The 15,727-nt window shown below is 39.3% G+C and overlaps 2 protein-coding genes across 2 annotated transcripts; both read right to left on the bottom strand.

Annotated features, from left to right (window-relative positions):
- Positions 1-91: 91 nt before the first annotated feature.
- Positions 92-2,959, bottom strand: gnpda1 (glucosamine-6-phosphate deaminase 1). The gene is made up of 7 exons (XM_008420054.3): positions 2,818-2,959; positions 2,414-2,541; positions 1,454-1,555; positions 1,184-1,366; positions 903-1,087; positions 603-777; positions 92-341 (listed from the first exon to the last, which is right to left on the bottom strand). Exons 2-7 carry the CDS (start codon positions 2,535-2,537, stop codon positions 283-285), a joined length of 828 nt encoding a protein of 275 aa, XP_008418276.1. The 5' UTR covers positions 2,538-2,541; positions 2,818-2,959; the 3' UTR covers positions 92-282.
- Positions 2,960-3,895: 936 nt separating this feature from the next.
- On the bottom strand, positions 3,896-15,727 carry hspa4b (heat shock protein 4b). The gene is made up of 19 exons (XM_008420053.3): positions 15,407-15,727; positions 13,379-13,436; positions 13,027-13,167; positions 11,647-11,769; positions 10,954-11,053; positions 10,700-10,833; positions 9,671-9,915; positions 9,506-9,582; positions 9,261-9,412; positions 9,053-9,159; positions 8,833-8,966; positions 8,311-8,495; positions 6,738-6,833; positions 6,318-6,473; positions 6,115-6,240; positions 5,892-5,999; positions 5,686-5,805; positions 4,533-4,694; positions 3,896-4,454 (listed from the first exon to the last, which is right to left on the bottom strand). Exons 1-19 carry the CDS (start codon positions 15,511-15,513, stop codon positions 4,248-4,250), a joined length of 2,538 nt encoding a protein of 845 aa, XP_008418275.1. The 5' UTR covers positions 15,514-15,727; the 3' UTR covers positions 3,896-4,247.

Consider the following 15,727-nt stretch of genomic DNA (forward strand, 5'->3'; position numbering starts at 1 on the left):
CCACACAAATATGGACGAGGAACACCGAAAGGCGTCATTTAGTCATGTGATCTAAGTGGAGCTGGGAAAATCAACCAAGCCACACAAGATATATAAATCACGCATTTTATTACAAAGAACAAAAATGACACGAAGCTGACAATCATTTAAAACCTCACAGCCTGCACTGCGCCATTAAAAATAGAAGAGTTGGATATCCATCCTCTTCTCCAGCTGGAGTTAAAATTGTAGGAGGAATGATTGGAGTGTATTTTTATATTTTGTTCCATATAAGAGGTATCTTCACTTCTTCTGTTGGTTTGGAAGTGTTTCCACTAGCCTGTTGTGCACATGCATCATCCCTGGAAAAAAAAAAAAAACAAGCAAAATTCAGCAGATTTTGTGATAAAATCTTTGAAAACATTTAGTAACATTACAACTAAAATCTGTATTTTCTGGAATTTTACGTTATAGATCAACACAAAGTATCTGGATGTCTAAAGTTCATCCAGAGTCATAGTGAGTTTCTTTTTTTCAATGCAACCAATTTCATGATTTGTGCTAATCTAAATACAAACCATTTATGCATGACAAGCGAAATATGCAACGTGCTTTTGGCGTACCTTTGAAGTACTTGACAGTCTTAACCCGCAGCTCCAGGGTAGCATCTTCGTCACATACGAAAACAGTCTGCGGATGCTGCTGGAAGGCCGACACTGTCCACATGTGATTGACACCTTCTTCTATTGCTTTGTACAAAGCAAATGCCTTGTGTGCTCCAGTGATAAGGATCATGACCTGACCGGAAAGAAAATGTGACTCATTAAGAAATCAATACACGGTTTGAAACCGCAGAATTCAGTCACTGATCATCAGGAAGACCCCAAACGGCATGACGAATATATGCGTTGTTGAAATTTAACCTCTTTTGCGTCCATGACGGTGCCCACTCCCACTGTCAGGGCCATGGTGGGAACTTTAGAGAGATCTCCATCAAAGAATCGAGCGTTAGCCATGATTGTGTCCTTTGCCAGCGTCTTCACTCTGGTTCTGGAAACCAAACTTGACCCAGGCTCATTGAAGGCAATGTGGCCATCAGGTCCAATCCCTGCAACAAAATGTCAGGATTTATTTTAGTTTCATCTTTCTTCAACCATAACGCCATTTAAACAAGGGATTAAAGTGTTTTGCTATCAAGGCTGACCTCCAACAAACAACTCGATCCCTCCGGCCTCTTTGATCTTTTCCTCAAAGGAGCTGCACTCTGCTTGAAGGTCAGCTGCGTTTCCATCAAGAATGTGAGCGTTTTCTGCTCTTATGTCGATGTGCTTGAAGAAGTTGTTCCACATGAAGGAGTGATAGCTCTCAGGGTGATTTCTGGGAAGTCCTGCAACACGGGTTCATGAAAATGTCCTCAACGAAAATCACACAGAGAAGTCCTCGAAGCTGCAGATAAACGGAGATCAGCGCTTACCAACGTATTCGTCCATGTTGAAGGTTTTCACAAACTCGAAGGAGATTTCTCCGTTTTTGTAGTATTCGATCATCTTCTTGTAACATCCTAAAGGAGTGCTTCCTGAGGAGAGGAGAGGAGAGGAGAGGAGAGGAGAGGAGAGGAGAGGAGAGGAGAGGAGAGGAGAGGAGAGGAGAGGAGAGGAGAGGAGAGGAGAGGAGAGGAGAGGAGAGGAGAGGAGAGGAGAGGAGAGGAGAGGAGAGGAGGTCCATATATTTAAATCTTTAAAAGTTGTGATGCTTTCCAACAAACAGTTTTCTGTAGAAGAAGAGGTCAGGAAAACCATTGTTGATCCTAAGTCTTTGTCCACCGGGGAACTATACTGTATATCCTAAATATATGGGGACCACTATTTTTTATCATAATTTCTTCTCCTTCTACCACCAAAATCTCCCAATAAAACCCAATGAGTTTGTGGTTGATAAAAATTTGGAAAATTTTTACATTAAATTGTTTCAAAACTGTCAGCAGGGAAAATCACATCTCCTTTCAATACAATAGTCACCCTATTCTGAGCATTAATGTGTAACCCCATCAGATATAAAACAGATGCTTTAATACTTTTTAAAATTATTGCTTTGACCTATTTTCAGTGCTGCTGAATTATCTTTGCATCACCCTATCCTACTGAAGCCATCATATAAGTGGGTGTTAACTGGATCTTTTGTCCAATGGAAAATACAAATTGCAAAGGATTTCTCTTCTTTTCTCTTTCCTTCTTTTTTTTGCCATCTTCGCTTTTTGATAAAGACCAACTAAATCCCTTTATTTGACTCCGAGTCAGCAGATGTGGGTTGGTTTTTTTTTAAAAAGAGAAAAAAAAAGGGCAACTAAGGCACGCTGGCTGATTCAGTGCTTCATATCGGGATTTTAATAAGAAAAGAAATGACCAGAACATGGACGCTTTCTGTTTCCGCTTACCTGTGGGGAGTCCTAATGTGAAGAACTTGTTGGGTCCAGGTTGGAAGTGTAAAATCTTGTTTCTGATGTACTTTGCAGCCCACTCGCTTGCCTGGTCGTAGTCATTTAGGATGATCAGCTTCATCGTCCTGCAGGAGAAAACAGCGATAATTTCGCCTTTAAGACGAGAACTCCAGCAGCGAAGTAGTGCTGCAAACACTCCTAAATCAGACTTTAGACTCATCAAGATAACCCCAGTCATTCAGCAGTACCGCTTCATGTATCACTGTGTATCTCTTTAAGAGTGGGGTGGGGAGGGTGGGGAGGGGGGAGTATCGCGACGACTGTATCGCATTCGTTTACACAAATCTGTGTTAACTTCCAGACATAAATTAGTTATTAGAGTTAAAAATAGTCCACATTACCTCTGTCTTCAGCTGTCAGTCGGAACAACAGCAGAATGCGGGCGGGTCATATGACCTCCTCCGCGTGAGCGTCGGCGCTGCGTACTCCAAAACCAACAGCCTCTTAAAGCTGAAGCGTCGTAATTTGAAATGTGTCACTTTTTTGGCACTTTTATAAAATGATTTGAATGATTGTGTAAAACGGACCAAAAAGCCATTCCCTCTCTCTACACAGCACCTTGTTGCAAAGTTGTCACACTCCACAAGTTCTGGGATTGAATGAGGTAGTAGCTTTGCTTTACAGACTTGACATTTCAGGCTTTCTTCTTTTTAAGATGAGCTCAACCTCAGTCAGATTGTTGTTTTGCATCATCACCATTGAATAGTTGAGGAGTGACTAAGTTACATTTACTTGAGTAACTTTTTTTGGGGGAAAAAAAAAATACTTGTAGAATTTCTTCTGTACTTTTTTACTTGAGTAACTTTACAAAAGTAACATTTCTGGGTACTCTATGTAGTGTAACTTCACTACATGAACAGCAAGCTTATTTTAGTCAAAATTTCCCCAGACACATCTGCGATTTTGAAGTTTTCTGTTAAAAGAATTCGATTTGGAATAACGTTTCTTTAACCTGATTTTATTTTGTAGTGTTATATGATGTATTTTCATTTTGTCCTTTAAAATTCAAAAAATTACATATAAAATTTTGGTCCATCTGATGATGTAATTTTTAAATATTAAATGATTATACCAAAAACTTTACTTTTGAGTAATTTCTTGGATGGCTAGTTTTTACATTTGAGAGGAACATAATGAGTACAAATGTTTGGGTGCAGTATCCACCTCTGGGTGCAAAGACCAATTGCAATATATGCATTAGTTCACATTCTTACTCTTTAATCTTTAGTTTGGTCTTAATGTTTATAAGAGTGCACCTGATGTTCATCATAAATTGTCAGATTAAAGATGGGAGGTATCTTCCACCCACCTATGCCACAATGACATGCATTTCTCATCAGAAACGATAATTATCTTGCCATCATGCCAAAATCAGAACATTTTTCAATCTTTTCTGTCTTAAGCACGACGGGGCTAATGTTGTGAGAGAATTTCAACCACTTTATTAAAACCAGGTTGTGACACAGACCAGAACAGTTACAGAGCACACAACAGAAATAAATACCATCATGTGTACAGCGCTCATTGTCAAACAGAGTAATTGCAGCTGGCTTTTGATTTAGGTCATCCAGAAGAAGAGAGGGCATGCTATGTCAGATAGATGTGCCACCATGAGCTGGGCTCGGTGTGCTCACCGCCCTGCCTGCTTTTTCACTGTCCAAGTGCAGTTCCTGAAACACGTCACCAGCTCTGATAAACGCCGCCAGGCCGCATCTCAGTCTGACTCAACAGGCCCCTGTTCAGCGTAGCTTCAGGAGGCGTTTGGGCTTTTTTAGTCGAGGTCCATGTCAGGCTTGGTCTCTGTAGGTTCTGAGGTTGGGTTGCCTGTGTTCTCAGCTGCTCCCTTGTCTGTGGTTTCCTCCTGGGCCTTCTCCTGGCCGTCGACTGGACCGTTCTGCTCTGCAGGCGTTTCCTCCTTGGGGACCTCCACCTTTGGTTTGGGCTTGGTCACAACCGGGTTACAAGCGGAGAACAGCTCCTACAAACCAAAAGACGGGTGTCAGAGAGAGGATGGATTCTCTCATGAATATAAGAAAGGGGCACAGCAAAGACTCACCCTTGTTTTTGCTTTAATGTCTTTCACTTTAACAATGGGATCTACAGCTAGGCTCTGCTTGCTTTGCTGGTTCATGGAGCTGTTCATCCAGATCATTGCTTCGTTGTTCAGTTTGTCCACTTTGGTGACGTCTGCCTCATCTAAGTGGTCGTACAGCTCCTCCTGGAAGAATGAAGAATGAAGTTACTCGCAGTCTCCAAATAATTAGAGCCGTCACTATTCATTATAATCACTGATACTTGCTGTAATAATTCAGACACATTTGCATATTTAGTTGTCACATTCATAAAACGTATCTTTTTCTATTCGTTAATCTTTTTCTAAGAGTAAAGCTCGTTTTCCTTCAGACTTTTTTTTGTAGCTGCTCTCATTGTGTGGCCTTATGCGAGAAACAGTTTTCAAACAAGCGTGTCAGACAGACGTGCAAGTTTGTAAAGTGTTTTGTGTACTGCAGCAACAAGAGCGGGGCAGAATGAGCGGAAAAGACAACATCCAGGAGCTACTGATGAGGCGACAAACAACAAAACCAGCAAAAAATAAGTAATTTTTAAGCTCCTAAATGCTCACAATGAAGTAAAAAAAATTGTCGACAGTTGCGTTTTTCACTGAACACAGACGTTCAGATTAAAAGGCAAATGAAACAGACTGAAGTTTCTTAAAGAAACGGAACACCTTACAAACTTAAAATGCAGTGAGGACCTAACAGTTAAAGTAAAATAAAAATAAATAAAAAACAAAAATGCCTGTAAAACTCAAAAGTAAATATGTTGTGAGTTTTTCTTTCTCAGCTGCCTCCAAAAATTTAAAGCTGAGCATTAATAGGCTTTTGTTTTGTCTCAACTTTTAGATAAAATAAAAAATAAAACGCAAAAGGCAACTAGAGGGTGCATACTCATTGATCTCACATTGCAAACACCATATGTTTTAAATGGTATTGTATAAAAACTTAACTTTATTGTATTATTTTTATCTTTAGAAAATTTGTTAAAGCTATTTGCATAAAAAGCCTACGGTTTAGTTTAAAAGTAGTGTCAATCTTGAGTAGTAGTAATTTAATGTCCTCTTTAAGACTTTCCAAGTTGAAACAGATTAATAATGAAAAGCAGAGAAGAGAAAAGAAATAAAACGTCTTAAAAAATCCTTCTGGTATTACCTTCATTTTGAAGGCCTCCACAAATTTCATGTACATCTGAATTTGTTTCCCCAACTCCTCAAAAGCTTTGGGTCTCTCTTCAGCCTCCATAAAGCGGTCCATGATGGGCTGCCCAAGTGTCTGCAGAAAACAAATCAGTTTAAAACGATAAATATATTTCAACAAGACCATCGATGTGGACGGGACGCTAACCTAATCGTAATTACCTTCAGCTCTGCGAGCTTGTCAATGTAAACTTGTTTGGGTTGGTCCTCTCCGTCTTCATAAAGCCAGTTTTCAGTGTCCTCCAGCTTTAATGACAAAGCGTCTCGGTCCTAAACAAATAATAAAAAATAAAAAAATCACTAAGAGTCTTTGTAGGGCAATAAATCACTTCCTGAAACAAATTGTGCTCTGCTGTGGGGGAAAAAGTGGAGGTGATTTACTCACAGACTCGCTGACAAACTTCTCCAGTATGCCGTGCAGCTTGTCCCTCATGTCGTACACGTACTCCTCCACGTAATTCTTTGCGTCGTTCCTCTCCTTCTCCAACTTGTCTTGCATGATCATCTTGCCCTGCCAAGACGGAACCACCAGATTTAACAGCGGAACGTGGCTGCGTTCTCCCGTCTAGCAGCTGGAGATGTAGTTACCTCGTTCTCCACAAACAGGTTGAGCATGTCGTTTGCTAGCTGCCACTGTGGGCTGTTCTCAATGGGAAGCTCCAGCACTTTTGTTTTGACTTTGGCCTTTTTGGCTTGTGGTGGCTGGTCTGACTTTTTCTCACCTTTGTTCTCTTCTGTGCTTGTCTAAAAAAAAAAAAAAAAGAGAGGGAGAGAGAAAGAAGAAGAAAGTAGATTTAAAACATCACATAATCCCGCAGATATTTACAGGCTAATTAGGTGTTTGTAAAAATTAATATAGAAAAACTAGAAACATGATGAAAAAAACTGATAGATCTTTAAATACGAGGCTCTTATGCATCATTTCATCTTCTAAAATACAAACAAAGTGGTGGATGCAAAAGTCACATGTTTTAATAAATTTGCATTGCATAAAAAAGAGCATCTTACCTCCATTTCTTCGCTCTCATTTGGCGTCTTGTCGTCTGTCTGTTTCTGAGCATCGCCCTGGGCCGACTGGGTTTCCTGATCAGTCTGCATCTTAGTCTGAAGACACAAACATGCAACATCAAGGCTCAAAAGAAGGCGGCACGGCAAAGATGAAATGAGTCAACGTTTTCATATTAAGCTTAATGTTGGGCCCTTCGTCCAGTCAGTGCCTCATTAATTCAGGGCACCAAAAAGCCACTTTCTAAAAACGCATGTTTTTAATTTGACCCCCCTTTTATAGACCTGCTGCTCAGTCTGAGAGTTAGTCATGTAAAATATGGCTAAACGTTTCAAATTCCCACATGAATATTACCCAAACATTCTGAAGCTCAAAACATGTCATGGAAAATGGTTCATTTGTTGAGGATCTTGCAAGCTCAATGTTCCCCCCTGCTGATGGCAATGTTTAAGGTTTCAAATGACAATAAACCGTTTAATTTTAAGACGCTCAAATGTTTATAAATCTGGCAGATTTACTTTTAATTAATCAACTAAACTTGCTATTACAATTTAATCTTCTCACTGAAAAGGATATAACTGTTTATCAAAATATGATGCAATGATAACAAAAAGAGATTTTTTTTGTTTTTATTCAGTTCAAATTGTAAGAGTCTATGGGAAAATTCAAGTTTCCTTTCTTCAGTCGTTCTATTTGACCCGTGGTCACGGGGCGTTGGTATTCACACACAGTTTTTATACAATGGAGCAGACCACCGGGCCACATCTCTCCCGTTTTAGACTACATCATTCCCACCGGGGTCTCCATTACCTGTTTTGTTAAATTAAACTGTCACAGAACTAGCACCACACTTTTTTTGCACACTGCCTTTTTTTGTGAACAACGAGGCTGTAATTTCCATCTAGGAGTTTTAGCCATCTGACAATCTTTGAAGTTATTCAGTGAAGAATCATAAAAATGTACACAATTCCTTGCCGTGTCTGATAAACGTTCCTCAAAGTATTCACATCACCTACAAAGACAGGATAGAGGAAGCGGACTAGTTGAAGTCAAATATCAAAATTGCTTCTGTTGTGTTTTATGCATCTCTGCATAAAACACAACACTTCACCCAGAGGTCTGTCGAAATAGTTCGACCCGGGCCCGATGTTGAGAGATGGAGAGGAAGGTTCCACCCTCCGGAAACAATGGCGCAATTTTCGTCACGTGACTACATCAAGAGTAAATTTCAACACTTTGGCTGAAGAACGGGAGAGCCTTGAGGCACACAAGCCTGCCTGACCTCTGCAAAATCCCATCTGGGGAAAGAAGACAACTTTTGGGCTTCTGTTTTGAAGTCATTGTGCTTTTGCCACAATGGTGTAGCCTTTATCCCGAATAAGACAAAAGAGGCATTAAACCCATACAAAGCCATCCGTTACGACATTGGCTGCTGTTATAGCTAATTAAGGTTTTTCCACTGAATACAGACAAGGATGTGAATTATTTTGGATACTTGGTGTGACAAGAGTGGCCTCAAGATCTAAAGAAAATTTTAACTACTTCTGAGCAATACCAGTTCTTTGATTGCAGTACCTCTCCATCTTTGTCGGACGCCTGCTCAGTTTCCATGGGCTCCTCTGTCTCATCAGACTTCTGCACTTCGACCAGGGAGGCGCTGGAGACGCTGAAGATGCCGTGGATGTTCACCCGGACCTTGACCTTCACCTTTGAGCTCTCACCTGATGCCTGTGGGACAACCTTCTGGATCACAAATTGGCCTGGAAAAGAAAATAAGATAAGAGTTTTCACGCTTGATTAAAAAATAGGAAATATAATGTTCCTACAATTTTTAATGTTTCCATGGAAAATATTACTACAACAATCAGGTTTTAAATATGGAATTTTCAGAAATCCATGACTGAAAAAAATTGAAGAATTGATTAAATGAGTGAAGAAAACGACACAACGAAGAACTAAATGAACTTACACAAGGAAATAAGGAATGAACAAAGAAAACTTTTAGACAATTTGATAGGGAGTTTGGGAAAACTTTCAGTCTACATGATAGAATGTAGGACTTGGTCTCAGAGTCTTTCAAAAGTCTGGGTTTCTCACCAATGGTAGGATCAGGATATGGCAGCTCATTAGGACTGCTGTAATAGGCCTCCAAGGAAAAAGGCTCCTTCCGGTAGAAGGTGAGTACTTTGGAGAACGGTGCTGCGTGGTTCTTAGGAAACACCTCACAATCACTGCAATAACAAATTAAAAATACGTTAAACAGAAAACTCAAGCAGAAGAAATCAACTCTGGTTGATACTACTGGTTTTTATCTAACCTTAGACCTTCCTCTGCAGCCGAATGCCACTTCAGAGAGATCGGATAAGAGACGACGTCTGTGATGGAAAATTCCCTGACTTTGAAGGCAGGAGACAGTATTGCACACTGTGGGGAATATAAAGGTTACCTCATTAGTTTCTCTGGTGACACACTGCTCTCAGACAAAAACGGGTCGAGACCAGCTGTGAATGCTGGGCTTAATGTACCTGCAGGGCGCATCCTCTGGCCACTGCTTCATCAGCATTCAGGGTGGTGCTCAACTCCTTCCCGAAGAATTTGCTGATCCTCTCTTTGACGGCGGGAATTCTGGACGCTCCACCGACTATCTCTACTGCATAGATGTCTTCCTTTTTCAGCTCTTATCAAAGAAAAGAAGGAAACAGTTTCAAACTCACTGAAGCCAGCCAGGCAGGTCAGCAAGGGAGTTAAAAGTCGGTGAAATTTCACTCACTGGCTTGTTCCAACAGGCTATGCAGAGGAGGTTCAACTCGGGCCAAAATATCAACACACATCTCTTCAAACTGACCCCTTAGGCAAGAAAACGGGAACATTACGTAAGCGGTGAAGACACGAACAATGAACACAAGCAGGAGGAAGCGTCCGTTGTTGGTTTTACCTGTTCATGTGTGCCGATACGTCGATGTCGTTCATGAAGCACTCGATGTTCAAGGGCAGGTCAGAGGAGTTGGCGCTCATCAGCTTCTTCAGCTTCTCACACTCCTGGTAGAGCCGGACCAGAGCCCTGGGCTTGGTCTTCACATCCAGTTTGTACTTCTTCCCAAATTCTTCGCAGAAATGCTTCACCAAGACTTCGTCGAAGTCCTTTCCGCCCAGCAGCTGATCGCAGGCTGTGGCGAGGACCTGAGAGGCGGTGAGATATTTGTTAGAATAAATGAAGCAGGCAGTGAAGAACGGATCAGAATTTCACAGGTTTGGTTTTTGCAACGTGTCAATATAAATAGTAATGTAAGATGATGTCAGAACAGCATTGAAATGAGTTCTTTCTAGTCTTCCGGTGGTTAGAGGCCATTAATTATTCATATTAGGAGATGCAACATCTCACTCTGTATGAGAGTAGTTGCTGCAAAACAGGTTTTTATTAGTATATTAAAAAAGACATTTATTACAAAGTTGGCATTGAAATATAACATTGAAAGTCATTTTGCCAAGCATTAGATATGCACCAGTCTTTGTGTAATTGATGTGAATTATGGATCCAGCATGGTCCATTATATAAAAGGGTTTTAAGGTCAAAACAATAAATAGAGCAACTCTACTGTTCTCCATTGTGCTGAAAGTCTTGATCTCTCTCACTCGCTCACAGCTTGACCAGTTGATATGTCTCAACAATACAGGTTCTTTTTAAAGAGTCACACATCTTGGTGCGACTTCATATTAAATACCTCGCAGAAACTAAAAACTTTGTTATTCAGCATCAGCTTCCAAACTAAAGAGTGGCATCCTCGGTGTGACCTGGGATTGTGTGGTACATTCACTGACAGGTAAAAGAAAAGATTTCTTTAAGCAGCCAATCTTCCAGTTAAGAGTGACGGCGGATCTGATTATGGTCGACTAATTTACATTGCATGTCTAAAAGAGAGCTAAATATAAGGAAGTCACATTGGGTGTTTTGTAGAATTCGTACCTTGAGCTTGCCCTTGTTAAAAGCGCACACTGATGTCTGATATCCAGAGTGGCCCAGTTCCACGAACACAACATTCCTGGCTTTCTCCTCAGGAGCAGGGAGATCCTGTTTATAAATCCCATACGCCAATGCAACTGTAGAAATAAAAAAAAAAAAGCTAGGTAAATTACAGAGAATAAAGGCTCAAATTATAATAGCGGATCAACTCTACTAATACAGGAGATAACTACCTGACCTAAAGTCTTATTACGAACCTGCAGTGGTTTCATTCATAAGCCTCAGGCAGTTTAGCCCAGCAATTTGAGCTGCATCCATCACCGATCTCCTCTCAGCATCGGTGTAGTAGCAGGGAACCTAAACACAACAGAAGAGCATTTAAAGTTGCATAATGCTGGTAAATTAACAAAATCTAACATTTGCATTATGTTTTACTAATAACAGCCTACAGACTGGCTTCTATCAACCAGTCAAGTGTGAATCCCTATAATTCAACATCCAAGAAACATCTGATTATAATTAGACTTAATTTCTTTGAGGTAATTTTGGATGAACGGGTGCTCTAAAATCATATTTCCTTCATCACAGATCAGCTCCAAGAACTTTATTGTTGCTCTGTTTTTATGTTTTTTGGGATTAGTTTTAAATATGAAGTGATTTTCAGGACGAAAATAGTAATGCTGCATTCAATGAAGAATACATTATAATAGAGATACTTTATTTCCCTTTGCAGTTAATAAAATATTTCAATTTATTCATTCATTCATACTAAGGAGAAATAATTCACTGTTGACATAACTAATCTACAACTTCTCATGAGAGCTTACCACTAAGACCCAAACAAAACACAGGACAACAGACCAGACTGTGGTAAAAGTGAAAACCCCCAGACAAGTCAAATCAAGTGGAAGAGCTGAAGTGGAGTAATGGGTGTGTCAGTGGAAACTTACAGAGACAACGCAGTCTGCCACGGGCTTCTTCAGTGCACCCTCAGCCGTCTCCTTCAGCTTGGTCAGCAGCATGGCAGTGACCTGCTCAATGCTGAACACCTTCTCCTCCTCCATGTACATCACCTGTGGTAACAGAAGCACAACCGCATGAGATTTCTTTATGCAACTCTGATTAAAGTAAAGAGTGAATGAATCCAGAAGATGTGCCATGAAAAAAAAACAAAAAAAACAAAACAAATTAAAACAGTAATCGATTTGTCCAAAGGCACTCTTTAGTTTTTGGTTTTTACAGCAATAATGTTTACACAACGCGCCACTGTGAGCTGAGCAAAGGTGAGCCTGTTATGGCACTAATGTGTAACAACTCCACACAGTACAGGTGCAGTAAATAAGAGATGATGAAAGCATTTCTTATCATGTCAGGCATTATAGAAATATTTACTGTCTATGAGATCCTCGTCACAAAGGAATGCTTACATGCGATCTCTGGTGGGACACTATATTTTAACTGTCAAGCTTCAAACAGCCCTTAATGTCCACACATGGTGCATATTTTTAGTGGTGAGAGTGAAAGAGTGGTCAGGACAGGGTTTAATGATAAAGAAACAAATGAGTCAGCAAACTGTGGGTTGTTCACAGTTTTCAGCATCAGTATCCCAGTTTCCTGAAATCATGCAGCCCAACAAAACCCAAATGAATCAATTGCATAAACGCATTGGTCAGACAGAAGAAAAATCACCTTTTCACCACTTTTTTTCTTTAACGCTGTGACCTGTTCTACATGTGACAATAATCTCCTGTATTCTGTGAAAATCTTATAAAAAAGAGAGCAAAAAGAGAAGCATTTTCTTCCAGAGAAAACATCTGGGCCGAGATTTTCCCAAAATTCTGTGTAAGAATGTGTCTAATGAAAACAAACTTGAACTTTGTCATAATTGTGCTAATCTTGGCACAAAAAAAATCACATCACTAAAAAAATATTTATATGTATGTAATAATTGACCTGAAGGAAAACACTTGTGAAATGAAATAGTCAGAGTTTAGAACGTCTACAAGTCACAGGAAAAGGACAGAAAAGCTTTGAAATTATTTACTACGGTTTCATTTTTGACTAATAGGAGTGTAAATACTTTCTACTGCCACTGCAGCTGAGGCTCAATAAATAGGCATCTGCTCACAATTATTCACTTCATGAAAATTAACTAAATTTGGAAAAGACCAGAACGTCTCACAATCATTCTGTGAAATATTTGTCCCTCATGATTTGCTACTTTGAAAACAAAATGTGCTGATACTGCAGAAAACTCAAGACTGTGAAGTGGGATTTGAAAAAGAAAAAGAAATAAAAGTAGACGTGGCTGCCTCTAGGTTTTCTCTTACCTTGATGCCTGTTGTTCCTGACGGCATTTGTGCAATGTCATAGACCAAGCTATTTTTGAGGGACTGCACATACGGGTCTGAAAAAGCTCTGCCGTGAAACCTCTTGAATCCTTGGACTGTATTCTTGCAGTTTGTGACGACCTGTCACACAGAAACAGTAACCTGCCGTTAGCCCTCAGAAAATACCGAGCTGGGACATTTTTAGCTTTATGGTAATCCTTTGTCTGTGCTGGATAGCATGTCTACTGTACCATGTCCAGTATCGTCCTCAGTCCCCTATAGAAAAACTAACCTTTTTGTCACTTGGACAAAACGGTTGTGCCGAGTGGCTCACGAGTTTAGTAAAACATACCTGACTTTTCGCAGCTGCACCGATAGATCGATTCCGGGGTCCAAATGAAACACATGCTCTACAATGGAAAAAGAAGACATTTAATTTCCCCTAAAAACTTTTATTTTTATGTTAAAAATACTAGGCATGGGCTGGCTATTTACAAAATTTTGAAAGTTGTACTGGGTAAACTTGCTACAAAAAAAAAAAAAAAACTTCTATGATGCCATTACTATGATGTGAAGTCCTGGTAAAGAGATAGAAGAGAAAGCCAGAGTTCCCCCACCCCCGAGTTATTTTTCTGGAATTACGGAGTAAAGAGTAACGCAGTACTGCCCCCTCCATCTTGTTGTTTTACAAATTCAGCAATTTGTAAATTATTCTTTTCAAACACATTGGATCCAAGAGCAGACAATAAAGAACAGGGGAAAGAGTACATGTGCATCAAATACTTGAAAGCAACTATTTTACTTGACATATATTTATTCTGTATTTCTGCTCAACTCTTTGTACCAGAATCAAATAACTGGTAAAAAAAATAAATAAATAAATAAATTATATATATATATAAATATAAATAACATTAAATAAAAACAGAGCATTCCTAATGCCTTATTTTAGCAGCAGTGGAATAATACAATGCCTTTGTTTTAAATAAAAAATATTTTTCAATTAATAATACCACCATTGCTTTTCCCCTCCAAAGCTTTCATAGTGAGAATCTCACACCGGCCAGTGCCCAGTCAAGAAAGATCATCTTCAAATAGTTTCACCAAACAAGTATTTAAATGGGAACCATAAAATAAAAAAAAATATGATGTATTGTAGCAGATTTATATGATGGACTAGTAGGGCCAGGCTAAGAATATTTTGTTATTCAAAACGATTCAAAATAAAGTTATATTAGGAGAATAAAGCAGGGATTTTATGAGAAGATAAAACATGAAAAAGCAGTTTTACCACGGCATTAAAATGAGGAATGTTGAGCATCTTGTGAAGTGACATTCTGGCATCGATTTTACAAACCAGGAAATATTTAATCTTTTAACACATCAGAATCAAATTACTGTCAGCAGGACTTTAAAACCATTGTGCAAATAACTGTGTCCAATTCAAAGAAAGAATCAAATGACTTGCCAGGCTGCTCAAGTCGGCTCTTGATAAGCCCAAAGTGGGTTTTTTTTCCTTCTAATTTTGCAACTTTCTTCTGGTAATATTGTATTTATTCTGCTGCTATGACTATATTCTTATTGTCACATTGTTCTCATAATATGACTATATTCTCATAATAAAAAAAACATTAATTACATTAATTTTCTTAGTCTAGTCCTAGGCAGTTATACTACAACACAACGGAACAAAAAATAAATTGCTGAAACAAATTCAGACTGTAACAAAACCCAAACCAAACAATTACCACTAAAGAAGGCAAGAGAATTTGGGCAAAACACCCAGGCTTCAAGATTACTCTAAATCTTTATTGGCTTGTGTGTGTTGTATCTTGCAATTGTGCAGTCGTTTTTTCTTAAACGACTCATGTTCATGATTTAATTATATGCAGTCAAATCCTACAAAAAAATTTTTTCACTCGTAATTGTCTCAGTTCAAACTGGACGGGTCTGAATAAAAAACACAAGGGACTGATCGCGGGTTTTAACAGGGATGCAACCGGCCTCCTCTCATCATGTGCTATTTATGCCTGCATCACCTGATTGGGCCTGTCAATTACATACCAATCTCTTATCAAGAACATACGCATTATTTTAAGAGGCATAGATAATATTTTAATAAACGTAAAAAAGAAGACCGTTTATTCACAGGCCAATACATTCGAATTAGCTAGCGTTAGCTTTAGCACTCACATGCCTCAACATTTCCTGTTGTGAAATCGGTTAGCATGCTAACTAGCCATGTAGCAACATTAGCTTCATACATTGTTATGATGAACTTAAAAAAAATATCCAATTCATTTATGTTTAGCACTTACACACATTTAAGCAGCATGACTAAAACCAACCCTTAAATAAATTTACAAATACTTGTACTTACGGTGTACACCGGTCGCTGTATTCATTAGCGACAGTTTCAATCCCTCCGGCTCTGGCTACTGCTACATAGCAGTTCATAAACCCGACGTCAAAACCCACAACGGACATATTTTCGCTAACTAGCTAAACCAGTTCAGAGTGATAAGGAGGAATTACAAATAAAATCAAGTGCTAATAGTAAAAGTAGCAGCTCTGGTGGCTTTCAGTTAACAGATGTAGATCCACCCTTGCTCTTGTTCCATGAAACTAAGCAGCAGCAGCAGCATGCGGTGCGCCCGGCGGATCTGCGTGAGAGCGTTCAGGAATTTTCTGACAGTTCGTC

This window comes from Poecilia reticulata, chromosome 10, assembly GCF_904066995.2.
Source record: "Poecilia reticulata chromosome 10, P_reticulata-male-v2, whole genome shotgun sequence".
Lineage (NCBI taxonomy): Eukaryota > Metazoa > Chordata > Actinopteri > Cyprinodontiformes > Poeciliidae > Poecilia > Poecilia reticulata.

Coding starts and splice junctions, on each gene's coding strand:
- gnpda1 (XM_008420054.3), bottom strand. CDS start 2,537: ATGAAGCTGATCATCCTAAATGACTACGACCAGGCAAGCGAGTGGGCT. Junction 1,556..2,413: donor CACATTAGGACTCCCCACAG/GTAAGCGGAAAC, acceptor TCCTCTCCTCAG/GAAGCACTCCTTTAGGATGT. Junction 1,088..1,183: donor GATCGAGTTGTTTGTTGGAG/GTCAGCCTTGAT, acceptor ATTTTGTTGCAG/GGATTGGACCTGATGGCCAC.
- hspa4b (XM_008420053.3), bottom strand. CDS start 15,513: ATGTCCGTTGTGGGTTTTGACGTCGGGTTTATGAACTGCTATGTAGCA. Junction 8,967..9,052: donor GCTGCAGAGGAAGGTCTAAG/GTTAGATAAAAA, acceptor TTGTTATTGCAG/TGATTGTGAGGTGTTTCCTA. Junction 4,455..4,532: donor ACATTAAAGCAAAAACAAGG/GTGAGTCTTTGC, acceptor TTTGGTTTGTAG/GAGCTGTTCTCCGCTTGTAA.